Genomic DNA, 21,333 nt, shown 5'->3' with positions numbered 1-21,333 from the left:
GCATAAATCCTTCCTTGTCTTTGGGACAGATATTCATTCTAATGGACCTAACAATTTAGACTATAAATCAGAGTTTCATGGTGTCTGAGCACAAGCAACAACTAGAGACCTCTCAGAGCCTTTGCTGATCAAAGGGAGAAGATGAAAGCCACAGAGGAACGTGACTTGCTTAGAGAGATTATTCCGGCATGGCTAGAATTGTCAAGAGGCAGCCATCCACTCCTAAACCTATGATGATACTGAGTCTCATCTTACTGTCTTCACTGTATCCAACAGAATGTGAGGTTAGGGGACACAGGATGCCTCAGCCATTGTTATTAGAAAGGGCATTTAGGAGAGGTAGATTCTGATGTGGAGCACCATACTGAATGCCATGGCTTTGAAAAGACTCAAGTCACTGGTCCACACACCAGTGTCAGATTATAAACCTTTTGCTGATTAAAGCTTTGAGTGTGCTTTTAATACTTGGCAACATTTTTATTTTTATTTTCATTTTTTTATGATAGGCAAGGATACACATGTCAAATGCTACCACTGTCTCCTTCGGGGTAAGTTTACTTCTCAGAAGAAATACTTTCTGTAAGGAAATGGGACCAAACATCCCATTTTAGAGATAATACTAAATTTAGTCATTAACGGTATTTTAAAAAATGTTGTTGTATGGTTCCTAAAACAGGAAACGGTTTTAAGTAAGGGTAATTAACCTGGAACGTCTCCAACATTCAAGAAAAGAAGCTGTGAGAATCCATCTCCAAGGATCTTGCCCACCAGTGGAGCAAGTTCTTTGAGCAAAGGAAAACTGATGGGCGATTTCTCAAAAGATTAAGGGCACAAACAATGGAACAAAACAGGTCTGTAGTCTATCAGCTTTGCAATTGCGATAAGTTCCTTAATACAGCCGGACTTCATTTTTCTAATCCATAGGTCTGATTAATAGTAGTAATTGCTACTTTCATAGATACGGTGTTAAAAGTAATCATACTTTTTAAATGACCTGCCTATTTTTGGAACAAAATAAGTATTCATTAGTTTATGTGGAAAGAACAAGAAAAAAAATAAAGGCAGGCCGACAGGTGGGCGGGCAGGTGGGCGGGCAGGTGGGCAGACAGGCAGGCACACTGTTGGAATCATTTTTAATGCCATTGACCATAGTTGAATCAAGAAAAGGACCCCCTTCATCTCCAGACATAGTGTATTCCACAGTGTATTCCGCAACAGTGGTTGTGTTTGTTGACTTTGTTCTACTTCTACGTGGCTCATTTTTTTCTGTTATTTTATCATGATAACCTGAATTTGATAGTATTCTTTTTGTACTTTTGCTTCTTGGTTAATACTTTCTGAGTTGTCTCTGTCCCCTTAGGATAAAAGCTCCAGAATATACAAATACACAGCTGTGACAGACCAGGGCATCTGGGCACTCTCAATTCTAAAGAGATTTAATTTAAGCTGTGGTATAAATCTTAATAGTGTTGTTCAATAAATGTTTGTATGTACATAATTTCAAAATACTAAACCAAATTAAGAGAGTTGGAAAAGTAGGCTTCAGATATGCAATACAATGAAAGACTTTAATTAGAATTTACTGTTTTGTTAGGTATACTTCTAGGTGTTATATAACTGTATTATAGTACAAGGTATATTTGCTGCTGTTGACTCTGCTAAGATAATTGTGAATTTCACTTTACAGATGTATGAGAGGTATTTATAAATTATTTTAGCTATTAGAACTAAAGTCAGATTGACATTAATTGTCATGATTTATAATATAATCCTTTTTTGTTATTTTTCAGAAGGAAAGGCATCATGGAAGTATGCTACTTAAAGATACCAGAAGAGTTCAAAATATAAAAAAAAAAATGCTCAAAGTAAATGCCATAGGAGAATGTTTCTAACCTGAAGATGTTTTCAATGTATCTCTAAATTGCTCTTCTTGGCAAAGAAGGTGATCATCTCCCTACAAAAAGTATTTCTTCTGAGAAATAAATACACTTACCCTGAAGGAGGCAATGGTAGCATCTGATATGTGTACTTAGATGTGTCCCCTGCCTATTGTAAGAAACAAAGTTGCCCCACGTTAAAAGTACACTCAAAGCTTTCAGCAAAAGTTTTATAATCTGATATTGGTGTTCACACTGGTGAGTTTGAATCCTTTTAAAGTCAGATATTCTCAAAACTATGAGGAATCTCTCTGTAGTGACTCAGTTTCCCAAACACAGAGGGTTTGGAGACAATGCTCTTTGTTCTGTTTTTATCTTTCTACATCTTTACCCTGATGGGGAACTTATTAATCTTACTGGCAATTGTCTCCTCCACTCGGCTTCACACCCCCATGTACTTCTTCCTGTGTAAGCTGTCTATTTTTGACATATTTTTCCCTTCTGTGAGCTCTCCCAAGATGCTATTCTACCTCTCAGGAAATAGCAGAACCATCTCCTATGCAGGCTGTGTGTGCCAGCTCTTCTTCTACCATTTCCTTGGTTGTACTGAGTGTTTCCTGTACACGGTGATGGCCTATGACCGCTTTGTTGCCATATGCTACCCTCTACGCTACTCAGTAATTATGAGCCACAGAGTATGTGCCTTTTTGGCCTCAGGGACATCATTTTTTGGCTGTATACAGGCTACTTTTTTAACTACTCTGACCTTCCAGTTGCCCTACTGTGGCCCCAATGAGGTGGACTATTACTTCTGTGACATCCCTGTGATGCTAAAGCTGGCGTGTGCAGATACATCAGTCCTAGAGATGGTGGGGTTCATCAGTGTGGGCCTGATGCCTCTCAGCTGCTTCCTTCTCATCCTCACTTCCTACAGCTTCATTGTCTGCTCTATTCTGCAGATCCGCTCTGCTGAGGGCCGACGTAGAGCCTTCTCCACCTGCAGTGCCCACCTTACCGCCATCTTGCTTTTCTACATGCCAGTTGTCCTCATATACTTAAGGCCAACACCAAGCCCTTGGTTGGATGCAACTGTTCAGGTCTTAAATAATCTGGTCACCCCTATGCTAAACCCACTGATCTACAGTCTCAGGAACAAAGAAGTGAAATCGTCACTGTGGAAGATCCTACATAGCCCTGGCTTCCATCCTGAGCAGTTGTAAGGAAAGAGGAGCCATGAGTACTTCATCCATACACCATGGGAGGCATAACATTTTTATTTGGTTTTCATAAATTATCTTAATTTTACTATATGAAGGACTATGAGGCAAAGGGCTGAAATGACTTTCCAAAGGGTGACTAAGGAAATAATGGTAGAAAGGAGACTCCAGGTTTTGTGACTCTAGAAATTACCCTTTCATGGATATTACACTATTGGTAAAGAAAGAAGGGTTCTCTGCCCGGCAAGGAGAGGACCCTATGCTTTTTGTCTCAACAACATTTTTGATGTTGCTATTGTTATTTATTTTTTATTTTAATTTTTAAAATTTTATTAATTTATTCAGATTATAACTAAATTATTATCCCATCACTTGTATCCTCCCATTCCTCCCTCCCTCCCGCTTTCACCCTATTCCCCTCCCCTAGGTCTATGACCGAGGGGGACCTCCTCCCCCACTATATGGTCATTGGCTATCAAGTCTCATCTTGGTAGCCTGCTTATTCTTTTTTGGGGTCACTCAAAGAAAGAATATTGTTGTTTATTTTTAAGATCGTGTTTTAAAAGCCGGGCGTGGTGGCGCACGCCTTTAGTCCCAGCACTCGGGAGGCAGAGGCAGGCGGATCGCTGTGAGTTCGAGGCCAGCCTGGTCTACAAAGTGAGTCCAGGACAGCCAAGGCTACACAGAGAAACCCTGTCTCGAAAACCAAAAAAAAAAAAAGATAGTGTTTTAACTACGAAATTTCTTCCTTCCTTTTCTTCCTTTCAAACTCTCCCATTTCCCCTCTCCACTTTGTTACATGTTTGTCCATTTTAACTTTTTCTTATCTTTTCCACTTCTCATCCTCCTCTGTGCCCTCTTTATGTAGTCATCTTTTTTTTCATTTTGGATATAGTTATATTTTCCTCAAATGTCTGCATTAAATAAGCCATCTTACAATCTATCCAATTGTTAAAAAGAGGCACATTCTTGTGGCTCAAAATAGCATTTTGTTACTTATGAGCCATGAAAAGTTCTATACAGAGACAAATTTTTAGCCACATCCTAAAGATGAATTGGCCAAAGCAGAGGCATCAGCATGCTAGGGTGACTTAGCAAACTATGCTAGCTGAGTTGGGGCCTGGAAACTGATATTGATTATGAACATTTGGTTCACGAATGAGAAAAGAGAGAAGATGGTGGGACACTATGGAAAGGACCCTAGACTGTTAGTAAACTGGGACCTTGCTAGTACATGCAGGGACAATGATATATCTGAACTATTGCTCTGTTGTGTTCTTAGCTCCTCTATTCACTGAAAGTGCTAAGCTTTGAATTACTTTCATGCATTACTTGATTTTTTTTTCTAAATATGTTTTCCAAGACAAGTGTGCTATTTCAAACCACAAAGTTTATCTTCTAACTTAATGAGGAATGGTACGTTGCTTGGGGAATACAGTTGCAGTTTGGTTTGTTGAATGAATTATACAGTAAATAAATAAATAAAAACACATGGAAGAACACAATTAGGAGAGAAGGCAAGAAGCAGTTCTTCTTCTTCTTCTTCCTCTTCTTCTTCTTCTTCTTCTTCTTCTTCTTCTTCTTCTTCTTCTTCTTCTTCTTCTGCTTTGCTTGTTAAATCAGTATATCTAAGGAATTTCTGGACTAATCCAGCAACATGAACTCTCTTCCTCCAGCCACTGAACTGAGCTGGTAAGGTGCTGCTGGAAGGTAGCAAACATTCACCCCAGGCAATAATCTTGATCTTCTTATTTTTTTCCTCATTGTTGTATTCCCTTGTTTGTCAGTTTAAATAAAAGAGAGCCTATATAAGAATCTTGTGGAGCTAGTGTGGTGGCTCAGCAGTTAATATAGACTACCCTTGAAGAGGATCCATTGAAGACCCATTCAGTTTCCGGCACCCACCTCAGGTGTATCATAACCTCCAATATCTCCAGTTCTAGGGAACTCTGGTCTCTAAGGGGATCTGCTCTCAGGCACACATGACACATAGTCACATACATAATTTTTAAATAAAGTATTAAAGAGGAGTCTGGAAATATGTCAAATTATTTCATGTTTTCTGCATGCCTACCCTTCCCTCTCTTAATCGTAGCTGCTCTGAAACTTGGTAGAAACTCCTATGTCTCCATGTAGAACCTGAGCTGCCTCTATATGTAAACAAGCCACTGTCCTGATGGAGAGCTTTTCAAATAATATTTTTTCAGATTCTAAGAAACTGGAAATAAGGCACTAAGATAACATATGTAGTCTTCTAGCTACAAAAAGAAAACATGACCAGTGAGCTTCCCACAAGAACTAGGCTGATCTCATATCCTTAATCCCCCTTGGAATACCATTCTCACTCTCTCTAGTTCTTTTCTTTTTAGTTTTATCATATGTTTGTTTCCCTAAATATTATATTATATTATATTATATTATATTATATTATATTATAATATGGCTTTTATGTAATTCTATTAAAAAGTTATTTTCTTTGATTTGGTGTTCATTTTTGGATTTCTATATGGTTGTTTATGTCTGAAATCATTTCTAGTACCAAAGTGTGGTGGCCCAATGCAAAGGTATGCCAACTTTGTCTCTGAATAGCATCCTGTTTTATGATTGTATCAGTATTGGTCCATTTTACTCATGGATGAGCATACATTTCTAAAATCTAAGGACTCTCCTTTTTGGAGTTGCTATATGATTTTGATGAATTATTATTGATGAGTACACAGATTTTCCTGTGGGCACATAAGACAAGAGGGGACCATCTCCAACCTCTTTTTACTGAAGAATTGGTCATTTTATTTCATTTGGATTTTCCAATAACTTAAACTGATTGGAAGAATCTCCCAGGAAGCAGAGTAAGAGAGTCGTAAACTAAGATAGGATGGACTAGTCAGTAAAACATATATGTATGGCTTAACACTGTGGGGACCAGAGTTTCAAGCCCTCAGGAAATCTGCTGAGAGATGGCCTAGAATAATCAGCAAGCTGTTCTTCTGAAATTTTTCTTCTGAGTGTACTTTGGAGTGATAATTATGTGACATTTCAAACTCTTCTATTTGTGTATGAACTGAAAAGAACTTTCTTTGTCAGAAATTATTTTCAGGTATAAGATGTAGAAGTCCTTCAGAACACATATACACTCTTTAAAAATGAGTAATGTAGATATATTCTAGGGTGCAAACATGGCATGACTCTTATGGGATAACTATAGTAGTTACTTTTTGTTGCAGTGGTAAAGTGCCACGATCACAACTGACTTATGGAAGTGTGTGTATTGCCTTATGGCTATAGCAGGTTAAGAGTCCATTATGGCAGGCATGCAAAAGCGAATTAGCAAGCATGGCAGCAGGTGCAAGAAGCTAAAAACATGAAAAATATATTTTCAGTCATGCCAAGAAACAAGAGAAAGTGAAATGAAAGTGAGGCAAGAAGCCTGCCCCCCCCCCCAGTGATATACATCTTCCAGAAAAATATCCACATGTTAAAGGGTTCAAGCCTCCCCAGTGAGCACCACCACCAACAAACCAAATATTTAACTGTGTGAGCCTATGGGGACATTTCTCATTCAAGCCACTACATTCCATTCCTTGTCTTCAAAAGGCTCATGGCCACACAAAAATGCAAAACACAGGCCACCTTGTAGGTTTCTAGGACCCTCTGGATCCATCTATTTCCCTATCTCTTATAAGAACACTATGATGGGCAGATCTGGGCCCAGGGGTTCTGCTCGATCTATGGCAGCAACTAAGGACAATATGTGCAGTCATCATCAAACCCCTACCCAGACCTAGCCAAGGGACAGGATATTCTCCACAGTTAAGTGGAGATCAGGGACTGACTTTCACACGAACTCTGGTGCCCCATATTTCGCCACGTCTCCTGGATGGGGAGGCCTGATTGCACTCAGAGGAAGGATAGCAGGCCACCAAGAAGAGACTTGATACCCTATGAGCATATACAGTAGGAGAAAATCCCCCTCAGTCACAGTCATAGGGGAGGGGAGTAAGAGGAAAATAGGAGGGAGGGAGGGAGGAATGGGAGGATACAAGGGAGGGGATAACAATTGAGATGTAATATGAATGAATTAATAAAATATATTAAAACAAACACAAAAAACCCCCAAAGCAAAAACTGTATGTGACATATAACCCAGCTCTACCAATCTTGGGCATACGCTCAAAGGAGTTTATGCCCTGGTATGAAGATACATGCATATTCATAGTAATTTCCGTTTCATTCTGTTGAATTATCCTGGATGGTTATTAACCGATAACTGGATAAAAATGTAATATTAAGCACTAAAGAAAATTTAAATTATGAAAACTTCTGGTAAATATATTGATCTGAGAAAACATACCAAGTGAGGTAACTGAGGCCGAGAAAAAAAATTACTGCATTCTCTACCTCAAATAAAGACCCCCTGCTTCAAATTATAGATCTCTGATTAGATTTGCATTGAGCTTGGAATGTAGTAGGACAAGAAGATTGTAAGAGAAAATAGTAAGAAGATAGTTATGATAGTGGAGAAGTTGAAAGGGAGATGAACGGAAAACAGGAGACCTGTTGGGGGTGGTAACATTTAAACAGGGGAAAATGTAAAGGGATAAAAGAGGAAGATGAGTGGGGAGAATGCTAACAAGAACTGAAAATGTAAGAATAAGAAATTGAAACATATTACTATATAATTCATTTTAAAATACATTAAAAAGAATGTGTACAGAGGAACCTTATATAAGTTGATAATACCAATTCTAGGAGTCATAGTTGTGCATGTGAGATTCCAGTGCAAGTGTGCAGGTATACAGGTGTGCAGGTGTGAAGGTGTGCAGGTGTGAAAGTGAGCAGGTGTGAAGGTGTGCACGTGTGAAGGTGTGCAGGTGTGAAGGTGAGCAGGTGTGAAGGTGTGCAGGTGTGAAGGTGTGCAGGTGTGAAGGTGAGCAGGTGTGAAGGTGTGCAGGTGTGAAGGTGTGCAGGTGTGAAGGTGAGCGGGTGTGAAGGTGTGCAGGTGTACCTTCCTACGAATTGTTGATCAGTGAGATCCCAGAGTATGAAAGGACAACATAGGGTTTTGTCATTGTTCCTGATTCCACAGAAGAACTAAATGGTAAGACCCTGTTGACACCACACTCCTTGGTTATAGGACAAACATATTTGACCTAGAACTGGACTTGAAGATTCTTCTCTGTTTTTTGTTGTATAGTGCTAGAAGGTACCACAAAGGAGTGGGGAGAGGCAATTCATCAATGATTTCATCTAGATATAAACTTCTCATGCCTGTCATACCAGCTTGTCAGGCACTATGCGCCGACTGTTACATAGCGGCATGACCATTCTGGTGGTAGCAACCCAAGTGGGCTGCTTAGCTTTCTATCGCACTCCCTATGAAGAAAACCATGTCTGGTATTGTAAATCTGAGGGTATAATTATAATCACATTTGAGTTTGACTGTGAAGACCTGAGAACAAGAAAAGTCAAAGATGTATATTGCCACATGAGGACAGGAGAACTATGGCCAAGCTCAACCAATCAAGCCCTCAAAGTTCTGTTTTGCTTAGGCCTTCAACTAAGTAGAGCAGAGCTACACACTTTATTTAATTCACTTATTGAAATGTCAACCTTACTGATAACACTTCACTTACACACTTGGAATAGTGTTGGCTCAGATATCTAAAAACAATATTGATTCAACCAACTGACACACACCATTAACTGTAATTAATGCTGTATATAATAAAGTATTTAAACTTAATCAATCATAAAATATTTTGTACATTAAATTACATATATATATATATATTAAAAGAGATTAGTATTTCTCATTGTATTTCTACTAATTTTGCTTCAGGCAAGGATACTAAAATTTCAAACACTGGAGCATCTGATCCAATAAAAGTAGTGGAAATTAATTTTGGAATTACATATTTTATGCCACCAGGACAACATTTTGTTTTGTCACTGAAATTAACAAATTATAAACAGATATATAAGCATGCTTAGCTAAAAACCAAAACAAAACAGTTTAAAGAACCTTGTTGGTATTTGTCCAAAATTCTCATCAAATACCAGAAAAGTCAATGTTCTCACTGGTAACTACTGTTGGAGATTAAGAATCTGTCAAAGTGATCTACTAGTAGCAAAATTGTAAGATTAATATAATGTGAATAAATTATAATAAAAAATCAAAATAAATTTATGTTAAGATTAATTAAATCAGATGAGTAATCCTTGTTAAAGTAAGATGTTAACAATTATAACTGTATATAGAAGAGAATAGTAAAGACTCCATCATGAGATATTGAGATAACACAAAAGTGGCAATTTTGTTGTGATTTGGCTATGTTAGCAAAGAAGTAAGTGCTGTAACAAGTCTTTTATATGAGTATTTCTTTATTGTAACACTAAGCCTATGAAATAAGTGCTTACTGCTTTAGTTTTGACTGGCAGGCTGGGCAGCTTGCTCAGAATCATTCATATAGTCCTGTTCTCATTGACAGTAGGTTTGTTTTACTCCCAGTGCTACCTCTGTTCTCCTTCCTCTCCTGTACGGTGGATGACATGTGTGTTCTGCAATAATTTCTATTACCATTATTTGCTGAAATTCAGATACTGGTCCTTAGTTTTAATTAGGGAACCCACAAGTCATCATAGAAAATATATTTACAGAAATTTCTCATACCACTTACATCAACTCATAATGTATCTCAAGAGGAATCACAGAAGATAACTTTTTTAAAAAATATAATTAATCTCAAGAGTGTCATACCTATGAGATGCACCTAATGCTCATTATGAATTTGACAATTTTTCCCCAGTAGTTTTAGATTCTCATGTGCGATGGAGTCATGGGGCAAGGTAAATGAATAAGTCTGGGGATTGGTTTAGTAATACAAATGCTTGTTAAAGTGTTTATACCTTAGAGTCTTGCTAGAATGTTTCTCTAAGGAGAATTTTTTTTAATGTAACATACCATATCCCAACACAGAACTTCCACCTCACATATCTTAATTGGTGGAATTATAATGGGAAATTAGTAGAATTATAATGAAAACTGCTTACCCAATTTTGCTTCAATCTAATATATATACATATGTAAGTGTGAACATATAAAATAGTTTATGATTAATTAAATTTAAATGCTTTATTATATGCAGCATTAAAGCAGATAGGTAGCATTTTAATTATCCTGTATAGGCATTATTTTATATGTGATAAATCGACAGGATGCTGAGAGGCCAAACAAGATACAGAACACAGAAAAAGGGAGAGCAAAATGAGGAACTTTGGAGTCTCTGGAGGCTTGCTATCACAGCTTCATTGACTTGTATTTTTCTGCATTTCTGTAATGAGGATGATTGTTTTTAAACCACTGCATTAAGAAGATCACTGTAATTTTCTCCTCTAGGAGCTATGGCAAAAATTTCCTTTGCCATTTACTGTACCACTGAATAGTTGTTTTCATAAAAATTAAAAAAAAAAAAAAGCCAAAACAAACAGTAAACGTTCAGTTTTTTTTTTTTTTTAGCACAGCCCCAAAGAGCTGACTCTTCTCCATGCAGCCTTCTCTCATCTCTGAGGATCATTAATCACACCTCCTTGTCCAGAACTGGAATTGGCTTTGCTCAGCACATAACACAAAGAAAAATTAAGACTAGTCAGTGTAAGCATGCAACAGGACCAGGATAAACAATGTGAGACTCTGAATTTCAAAGGAATTCATAGAAAGCCCAACTTGAAAACCATGGCAGTTTCTGTGGTTTGAAATAAGCAGCCAGTTGCTGCTTTTTTAAAATATTTCATGCTTTTAAGGCATATTGTATCACTACCCACTTCTGAAAATCCAAGGTTAGGCCTAGTTCATATTCTTAGATATTTTCATGGAAATAAGGGACATTTTTATATAAATACACAAACAATACATACATAGGCTTACAAACAATATAATTAATGGGAATGAAAATAATATTCATGAAGCCCAACAGAAGAGAAACTATTATTTAATAATATCTTAATCATTCAAATCTGCCTTGAGATATGCTGATGAATATGTTCTTTCTGAAATAAGTGGTTAGAGAAAAGTAGCATTTTAATTATCATGTAAAACAATCATTTCACATGTGGTAAATTAAAAGGATATGGAGATGTCAAACACTATGCATATAACACAGAGAAAGTGAGAAAAAAAATGAGGAACTCTGACATCTCAGGGATGGCTTGGCATCAAATTCAAGATTTAAATGTAGTACTATAGATGGCTGTAAATATGTAATGTCTGCTTTAGAATATTGAGAATATCTTGTTGCTAGTCTTATTACAGCATATGCTGAAATTTCCGTTGAACAGAGCCTGTATAGCTACATGCATTTAATGCCACCCATTCCATCTTCAGCTTTTTCACAGTGGCTCAGTGTAGGAGCCTGAACACAGCTCACAGTCTTTAGCTATTTACAATATGGGACTAGATAGCTCCCTGTAAATGATATCTTTGTGTTGTCCCACAGCCTATGCCAATTATACTATTTTAGGACAGTGTCGAAGCACTTGAAATCCAGTGGTGATCAGAGCTAAATGGAAAGATTTAGACCAGACCCACATGTAATTGTCTTATTTTTTAGTTCTTGACTCTTCAAGAGGAATTTTTCACTAGACAGGAACTCCATTATAGCCAATGCTAAAACACTTCCTAGAGATGGAGGGAGAAGCTTTACACGGTGAAATGACTGTGCATAAATTTATGTACCAGAGAAGGAGCTCTGCTGTCCACTTAGGGACCACAGGACTCAGAATATTTATACTTATTTTAATGAGCTAATACATTAATGTAGTCAAACTAACTTATTTAATTAGAATGTGTAAAAACACTGCAGAGAACAAAACTGTGAATCAATCAGCTTTTCACTGAGACTATGAAACACATTTCCCATCAGTGCCCACAGGAGTGGTACAGTCATCACGAACTGGGTCCAGATGAAGGTAATTTGTCCTGGAAAGGTCAGGTGACCTCGAAGAATGGAATGACACAGAAGTCCTGTGGATTAGCTGAGATGATTGGAAATGTGGGAAAAATTGGAAATAGAGAAGATTTGAGTACTGGAAAAACAATGTAGAAGACACAAAGGCAGGCAGAGGAATCACAAGAAAATGGGAAGAAATATCAAAAACAAAAACAAAAACAAAAAAAAAAACAAAAACAAACCACCTTAACCTTTATTTTCATTTCCTTCAGATTCAACAAACACACCTCAAATGAAACCAACACCAAACCAAAAGTATGAAACTGAGCTAGAGAGGTGGTTCACCATTTAAGGGCACCTGCCGCTTAGCCTTACAACCCGAGTTCAAATCCCAGCATCCACAGAGTGGACAGAAAGAACTAACTCCTGTAAGCTGTCCTCTGAAATTTATAATTTTCAGTGGTATGCATACACACATATACATACAGATCCATGCATTAAAAATAAAATATACCCTATGAGCATATGCAGGGGGAGAAGGTCCCCCTCAGTCACAGTCATAGGGGAGGGGAGTAGGGGCATAGCGGAGGGAGGGAGGAATGGGAGGATACAAGGGATGGGATCTCAATTGAGATGCATATGTATTGAGATATAATATGAATTGAGATGTAATACCAATAAATTAATAAAATATATAAAAAAATAAAAATATAATATAATAACAAAAATATGCACTACAGCCTAGTTCATATTAGGTATGGCCTATTACTATAATTAAACATTAAATACTACAAACACTCATGCTTAGTCAGTGGTACACAGCACATGTGATTCTGGCCTTGTAAGGTATTAGTAAGGCCCTGGGGAGATGATGGGTCAGTGGTTAGGAGCACTTGTTGTCCTGCTGAGGACCCAGGTTCCATTTCTAGTGCTCACATGGTTGTTCACAAACGTCTGTGACTCCACTTCCTGGAGATCTGACATGCTCTTGTGGGCTCTGCGGGCACCAGGCATACACCTGGTACGCATATATACGTGCACACAAACACTCACACATATAAAATAAAAAGAAATAAATGCTAAACCATTAGTGTATAAGCTATTTAAAAAGATAATAATAAAAATTTGGAAAACTCCTACCACCAACTAACATTAAAATGCAACGTGATTCCTGTTAACGTTTGTGGTAGGGTTGCTGTAAAGAAGTCTACTGTGATGCACATTTATATGTGATGCACATTTATATGAGTGTATATTATTTGGTGAATGATCCTTGGTAGGGATAATAAGCAGTTATGTTACTGGTTTATATCTCTGCAGCACTACACAGCTTATGGGTATATGAGAGTGCACTTTTCACTTATAAAAGCATAGGCTTTCTGTAAATAGAATGTCCTATCCTGCTGGTGACAACCTGATTCATCTTGTGTGTATGGTTTCTTTGAATTACACCTAGGTTTGAACAAATACACTTTGTGAATTTTCACACGAATATAATTGTCTCATTATGTTTTCTGAGCCATGTGACAATGGATTCCTTTTGCTTTATGGTATTATTATGGGAACAGTATTTCTAGCATTGACCTTAATTACAGCATAGAAGAGATTTATAAGCCTTTGGTATTGATCATGCTAGAAACATTGTCTCTTTGTTAAGGTCTAAAGAAAAGAATACAGTAGACTTAAAATCAGTGTTAATCTATTTCAGTATGTGCTTCCTTTTGTCTCTGTAATTGGTTTCCATGGATACCTTTCTGAGAAGACCAGACGTATCAGCAGCAGATGAAAGCTGGTTCACAGGGCCTTGTGAAAGGAGACATGAGGAGACAGAAGAGGTCAGCGAAAATGTAGCCAGTGAAAAACACAGTGGGCAGATAATTGCCACAGTTCATTAAACCTAATGAGGGTGTTTATCTGCCAGCCATGATTCTTCTCCTATATAGTGCCCAATCAGGCTCATAGTTCACAGAGATATGTGATAGTAAAAGCAGTGATAGCACTGCTGTTTCTCCCAGCGGTGCCACATTTAATGTTCATCATCCATATCTATCTCTATGGCTTCTGATTCTAATGTATCGCTGCTCTGGTCATCACATCTTCACGTGAATCATTTCTTCCCCTCAGCCTCAATTTGAATTGATGGCTTTTTCAAACTTAAGTATATTTAATTCAAAATTAAATTATTTATTCGGTAAAATACATTTTTTTAAATTTAGAAGTAATTTTAAAAACTAAACATGAGGCTCACGTTTATTAAATTATTAAGCTGAATGTCACCTTTTATTATCAAGTATAGTAATTTGATTTTTTTTCTGAACAATACAATTTGTTCAGTCAGTTAGTGCTTTTTATTAGAATTCCATTTATTCAATGTTTTTTTTTTTCATTAGTTCATTTGTTTTACTGTGGAAGAGATGTTATGAGCAAGACTTATATCCAGTTTCATTTGACAAAAAAAATAACAGGTACCAATCGCCATAACTAATCCTAATTGTTTTTCTCTTTTGATTAGTTCAAATGTCAAAAGTTCTGTTTTGTTGTTGATGGTTGTTGCTTTGTCTGAATTAGGCTTACTATAGCTGCCGTAAAACAGCATGGTTAAAAGCAATTGTTAGGGAAAGGGTCAATTTGGTTTACATCCTGAATCACAATTCTCTGAAGGAAAGCAAGGCAGGAAATGAAACCAGGCAGGAACCTGGAGGCAGTAGCTGATGCAGAAATTATGAAGGAGTATTGCATCAGTACTGCTTCTAATGGCCTATTCCGCCTGCTTCCTATAGCAACCAGAACAGTCAGCCTAGTGATGACACCACCTCTAATGGACTGGGTCCTCCCACATCAATCACTAACTAAGAAAATGCCCTACAGTCTTGCCTACGGCCCAATCTTATGGAAGTATTTTCTCAGTTGAGGCTTCCTTCTATGAGATGACTATAGCCTGTGCCAATATGTTATAAAAGTCGCCAGTATGCTTTGTTCCCTTGTTTCAGTGCAAGGACCCGGTTTTCAGAGCCTGAAGCTTACTCAACAAGCACTGTATTCCTGAGCCGATTTTCCAGATATATATTGGTAGTTTCCGGTGTATAATCAAGAGGATTATAGGCATAGGCACATAAGCAATGTGCACACAGGGTTTTTTTTTTTTAAATAAAAACACTGTTAATAACCAAAGATCACAATACGTTTATGTGCCTCTAATCTCACAAATAGTCAACAAAATGTAAGCATACTCTAGCCATTTGATGTGATATTGTTTATTGTTGAAATCAAACAAAGCAGGAGATCCAAGCAGATGCTGAGACACACAGCCAAACTCTGGGGTGGAGCATGTAATGCCCGGATTCGCAGATCGCGAGATCCCCGAAATGACCACCAGGACTGGATACTGATACATTATGGGCTCGAGCTCGGGTCACAATCCTCCGTGATGCAACAGATTAAGAGTGGCCTCGAGCTTCACGGGCAATGGGTTTATAAAGGGGAAAAGCCGAGAGCTGGGTTATGGGTCACAGGGATGTCAACCTTTAGGCAGATAAGATGGAGGCCGGAACTCAAGGGGAAGGTGTAGGTCACAGGAATGTTGACCTTCAGACAGATTGGGTGGAGGCTGAGACTCGAGGGGAAGTGTTTTTCATCTCAGAGGAACATTGGGAACTGATTATATCTGATCGCTCTAGTGTAGTTTCCCGGGATTGCTGGTAGGGGCAGTTTACAGCAGTACATGGTCATTCCTGGAATGCAGGGAGAAGAGTCACCTAGAGGACTAGTTCTCAGAAAATACCGACCATGGCATTAGTTACAGGACATACAGAACAGGGCATTAGTTTGGTCCTTACAAGCACAGGGAGTCTTATGGAATAATTAGGGAGTAAAAGAACCTGGAGGGTACAGGAACTCCACAAGGAGACTAATAAAGCCAACAAATCCGAGAGGAGGGGGATGCCACAGAGACTGATGTGCCAACCAAGGGCCATGCATGGTGAGGACCTGGACCCTTTGGCTCAAATGTAGTAGATAGGCAGCACAGTCTCCTTGATGGTCCCATAATATGTGGAGTAGGGACTACTTCTGGCATGGACTGTGGCCCCTACACGTTCAACACTTCCTCCTGGTGGGGAGGCCTTTTCTGGCCACAGAGGAAGAAGATATGGGCAGTCCACATTAGACTTGAGAGGCTGAGGTCAGATGTTAGGGGAGAAAGGGTCCCCTTTCTGAGGACTAGGGGAGGGAGGGAGAGGGCATGAGGGAGGGAGGGTGGGATTGGGAGGCGATGGGGGAGGGGCTACAACTGGGATGTAAAATGAACAAACTTTAAAAAAAGAATTGATAGGTGCCACAGAATGAATGTATCACAAAAAGATCACTTTAATACAAAGTAATACAAACAAAATATGTTGTTTGTATGAACATTATGAAAAAATTCATAAAGGCAGTGCATATCAGTAGGTGCCTAGGGCTAGGGGTGAGGTCCTTTGAAGTGATAGTTTTACTCTAAAATTTTGCTTCAAAGGAGGTCAGTACAAAAGTAGAAGGAAAATTGAGGGACAAACAACCACAAAGATTGGTTGATAAAGCTGTGGGGTATCCATTCTATGGTATTTTGACTTCTTCCTTTTCAATTCGTATTTACATGATTTCCTTTAGTTTTCTTTCTTTTTTTTTTTTTTTTTTTTTTTTTTTTGGTTTTTCGAGACAGGGTTTCTCTGTGTAGCCTTGGCTGTCCTAGACTCACTTTGTAGACCAGGCTGGCCTCGAACTCACAGCGATCCACCTGCCTCTGCCTCCCAAGTGCTGGGATTAAAGGTGTGCGCCACCACCGAGATTGCTCAGCCTTTAAAGGCTAGGCTCACAATCCTTTAGTTTTCTTATTACTATAGTTAAAATTTCAAGTGCTATGTTGAATAGTTGTGGAAAGAGTAGACAACCTTGCCTTGTTTCTGATTTTAGTGGAATTTCTTTGAGTTTGTCTCCATTTAATTGGATGTTGGCTATAGGCTTGCTGTAAGTTGCTTTTGTTATGTTTAGGTGTGTCTTTTGTATCCCTATTCACACTAGGAATTTTTTTATGAAAGGAAGTTGGTTTTTTGTCAAAGGCCTCTTCTGCATCAAGTAAGATGAGCATATGGTTTTTATTTTTCATTCAGTTCATATATGGAATTATCATTGTATCTCTGGGATGAAGCCTTGATCATGGTGGATGATCTTTTTAATGTGTCCTTGGATTTTACGGAATATTTTCACCTCTATGTTCATAAGGGAAATTGGTCTATAATTCCTTCTTTATTTAGTCTTTAAGTAGGTTAGGTATCAGATTAATTGTGACCTCATAAAGTGAACTAGGGAATATTCCTTCTATTTCTATTTTGTGGAATAATTAGAGAAGTATTAGTATTAGCTCTTCTTTGAAAGTCTGGTAGAATTCTTTGCTAAAACTATTGGGCCCTAGGCCAATTGGTTTAGAGACTTTTAATGACTGCTTCTATTTTACTAGGGATTATAAATCTATATAAATAGTCTTTCTGACCTTAATTAAATGTTGGTAAGTGGTACCTATGGAGAACACTATCCATTTCTTTTAGTTTTCCAGTTTTGTTGAGTATAGGTTTTTAAAGTATATTCTCTGGTGTCTGATGTTATGGTCCCAATTTTGTTTCTGATTTTATTAATTTGGATAGTTTCTCTCTGTCTTTTTGTTAGTTTGGATAAAGGATTGTCTATCTTGTTGATTTTTATCAAAGAATCAACCTTTATTCACTGCTTCTTTGTATTGTTCTCTTTCTTGATATTTCATTGATTTCAGCCTTGAGCTTCATTATTCCTTGTTGACTATTTCTTGTGGCTATGATTATTTCATTTTGTTCCAGATCTTTCAGGTATGCTGTTAGTTGTATGAGATCTCTCCACTCTTTTTTATGTACGCCTTTAGTGCTATGGACTTTGCTCTCAGCAATTTCATTATGTCCCATAAGTTTGAGTGTGATGTAATAATTTTTAGAAAGTCTTTAATTTCTTTTTTTATTTTTTCCAGCAGTCAGCGGTCACTGAATAGAGAGTTATTCAGTTTCTATGTGTTCATAAGATTTTTGTTGTTTCTGTTGTTGACATCCAGCTTTATTCTGTAGTGGTCAGATAGGATAGAGTGTTGTTTCAATTTTCATATTTGTATCCATTGAGTCTTGCTTTGTGTCTGAGTATGTGGTTAATTTTGGAGAAAGTCTCATGATGTTCTGAGAAGAAGATATATTATTTAGTGTTTGGTGAAAGAGTCTGTAGATGTCTGTTGGGTCTTTTGGTTTCTAATATCTGTTAGGTCCACTAAGTTCGTCTGTGTCTTTTTATTAAGGAATTGAGACCGTTGACACTGAGAGATATCCATGGCAAATGATTGCTGATTGCTGCTATTTTGTTGGGAATCCAAAGAAACATGATCTTTGAAAGAGAAGGTGAATTTAAGCAATGACTACATATTTTTAGAAAGATGTCTGATGGAAACATGTTTTGTTTGGCATATTGCAAACCACAAAACAAGGAACATTTTCTAGGAAAACAAAGAAACAATTCTTAATAGAGTACATGTTATGAATGGAATGGCCTATTTTGAAAGAGTAGCATCACTTCTGAATGCTACCTAAGGGACACTAAGATGTGAATAACAGCAGTATCAAATGTGTCCTTGAGTGGGAGGAAAGGATAGAAGGACCTGAAGGGGACAAGAGTGCTGCAAGAAGACCAACAGAGTCACCTAGTCTAGACCCATTGGGGCTTACAGAGGTGGAAGCACTGACCAAATAGCATGGATGGACTGGACCTAAGCCCACTACACACATGTAACCAATGGGAAGTTTGATCTTCATGTAGGTCCCCTAGTAAGTTGAGCAGGTGCTGTCTATGACATGGATTTTGTTGCCTACTTTTGATCACTTTGCCCTAATGGTGCTGCCTTGCCTGGTTTCAGTGGATGAAGAAGAGCTCAGTCCAGATATGGCTTCATGTGTTGGGGTGGGTTGGTGAAGGGAAGCTCCCATTCTCTGAGGACCAAGTGAGGCAGGTATGGGGAAAGGGAAGAGGGCGGGCCTGGGAGCAGAGGGGCGAAAGGGCTGTGATCAGGATATAAAGTGAATATATAAATAAAAAAAAAAAAAGAAAAGGAAATAAAAAGACCCCTGAAGGCTCCAAAACTATCTGAGCATTAAATGTGTCACCCAAAGTAGTAACAATGGTCTTTTCAAATAACATTTTAACATACCTGTTTTCCCCTAACTACAAATGTCTGATAGTGTCTGTGTGTCGTATATTGAATGAGAACATGGGAATACCAGCTTCTGTTTTAGATATTGATTTGGTGGTAACAACATTACTTCTCAGAATAGCTGGTATGGATATTATATATGCTTTTTAAGTTTATTGACTAATGCTTAAAATAAGAATTATAAATAGTTACCAATATAAAAGTTAACAGATAATAAATAGACATTCATAATAGTACATGTTGACGCACATTGGTTTAGGGAAGATTCATCATCTTGTTGCACGTTGGCATTTCCAAATGTTGTTAAATATATTATAACAATTACAGGCCTATAAAGTGAAACTACAAAAGAGCCCATAGTTTCAGTTTTCTAATATCACTAATACATCTATATTTTTATTTATATTATATTTGAATTTACTTACATTTTACCATGTTACCCTTAATTGGCTCTTACATTTCTATGGCTTCATTTTTCACCTTTAAATCTTTAACCTACTTCAAATCAAGTTCTGTTTGTGGTAGGGTAAGAAATTGTTTTCCTTTTGATTTAGAAAAGTACAATTATCCATTTGTCCCTCCCAAGATAGTCAACTATTTAGCTCACCATCTTCTCCACCACTCTACAATGCCTCCACATCTACGGTTCTTTGTCTGCCTGGGTTTAGCATCTCGGTTCTAGTAGTGGAAGGCGGCAGCAGTGATGGACTGTCACCTTGAGACTGGATTGTGAACAGCTGTCCCTTCCAGCCATCTAGATGGTATTCTCCACCTTCCAGCATATCAGTTTGATTGCTTTGGAGAATCCAGTTCCCATGTTGGGAAGCAGCCCTGCCAAGGTCCCAGTTGGATAGTAGACCTGAGAGTAAGCTTAGAAATAGATTATTCCCTAGTGGGCAGTGCAGCTATGATTGAAGTCCCAGCTCCCAGCTGGAGGATTGACAGCAACCTGATAAGATTCCTTGGCAGAACTCCTGATACCCAATTAGGTTATGCCTGGATTCCCCGACCCATAAAACTGGGAGACAATAAATGTCTTTCATCCACTAAGATTTTAATTAACTAATTTCCCAGTTGCCATAGAAAGTAATTCATGTAAATATTCATATTTACATGTTAGTTTTTATAAATATTTGTTGCATCTTTGATAAATTATTTTGATTTATTGCTTCATATCTAGCTACTCAATATTTTTCTACTTACTTTCCTTCTACACATTAGTGTGTGTGTGTGTGTGTGTGTGTGTGTGTGTGGTGTGTTTCAGAAATCATCATCAGAGGGGACTATGCTTCAGTCTTTTCAAATAGTCAAATTTAGGCATTGTTAATCTCTGGTTTTTTTCTATTTCAGTATTTAGTGTTTTACATATTTTTAAATGTTTGAAATATCAAGTTGGTGTTTTGTGGAAGTGAAAGATCAAGATAGATTGGGTTATGAATATGTAAAATCCCTGTAAAAAATGAGTCCAATTACAACAATTTAATATTCATTGAATAATGTGTGTGTGTATATATATATATAAATAATTCGGGAAAAGTCATGTAGTGACCTATTTCTGTTTTTGGAATTCAATTTTGTCAATTGAAAAACATATTTGTTGGGAAGTCTAGTAATTGGAGCTACATTTTCAAATCAAACTAATAGAAAATATCAGAAAATTAGAGCTATTTTAGTCTACTGCAATGTTCATGAAAGCCTGCCATGGACATAAACAAGCATCCAAGAGGAAGGCTTGAATCAGTTGGTTTAGTGAACTAGTACAGCCATTTTATTGCTGTGTCCTCTGGTGGTGAAAAACAGAGAATGGGAAAAAGGAGTAAAAGTATCCTGGTCATCCTTCCTTTTATTTAAAAATGTTGATTCTACTGAACCAAGTTCTCACACTTACAATCTTAGGTAGCTTTAATTAAGTGCCCTCACACCAATATGTCTTATGGCTTGAGGTACTTTATGTTTATATTTTTGGAAGACTTCATTGAGTCTATAGCAAGAAGTATGGGAATGTTAGATTAAAATATTTGAAATTGGACATTTAAAAAAGACTG

The 21,333-nt window shown here is 37.6% G+C and overlaps 1 protein-coding gene across 1 annotated transcript; it reads left to right on the top strand.

Moving 5' to 3' along the window:
• Positions 1–2,175: 2,175 nt before the first annotated feature.
• Positions 2,176–3,097, top strand: LOC127198320 (olfactory receptor 149-like). Its single transcript, XM_051156216.1, is given in 2 exon segments — positions 2,176–2,204; positions 2,206–3,097. Coding segments are annotated over 2 exon segments (921 nt in total).
• The last annotated feature ends 18,236 nt before the right edge of the window (positions 3,098–21,333 follow it).

The sequence above is a fragment of the Acomys russatus genome, chromosome 14 (genome assembly GCF_903995435.1).
Source record: "Acomys russatus chromosome 14, mAcoRus1.1, whole genome shotgun sequence".
In the NCBI taxonomy this organism is placed as follows: domain Eukaryota; kingdom Metazoa; phylum Chordata; class Mammalia; order Rodentia; family Muridae; genus Acomys; species Acomys russatus.
Note: the sequence above shows the minus strand (reverse complement) of the source record. Positions and strands in the feature narration are given on the sequence as shown.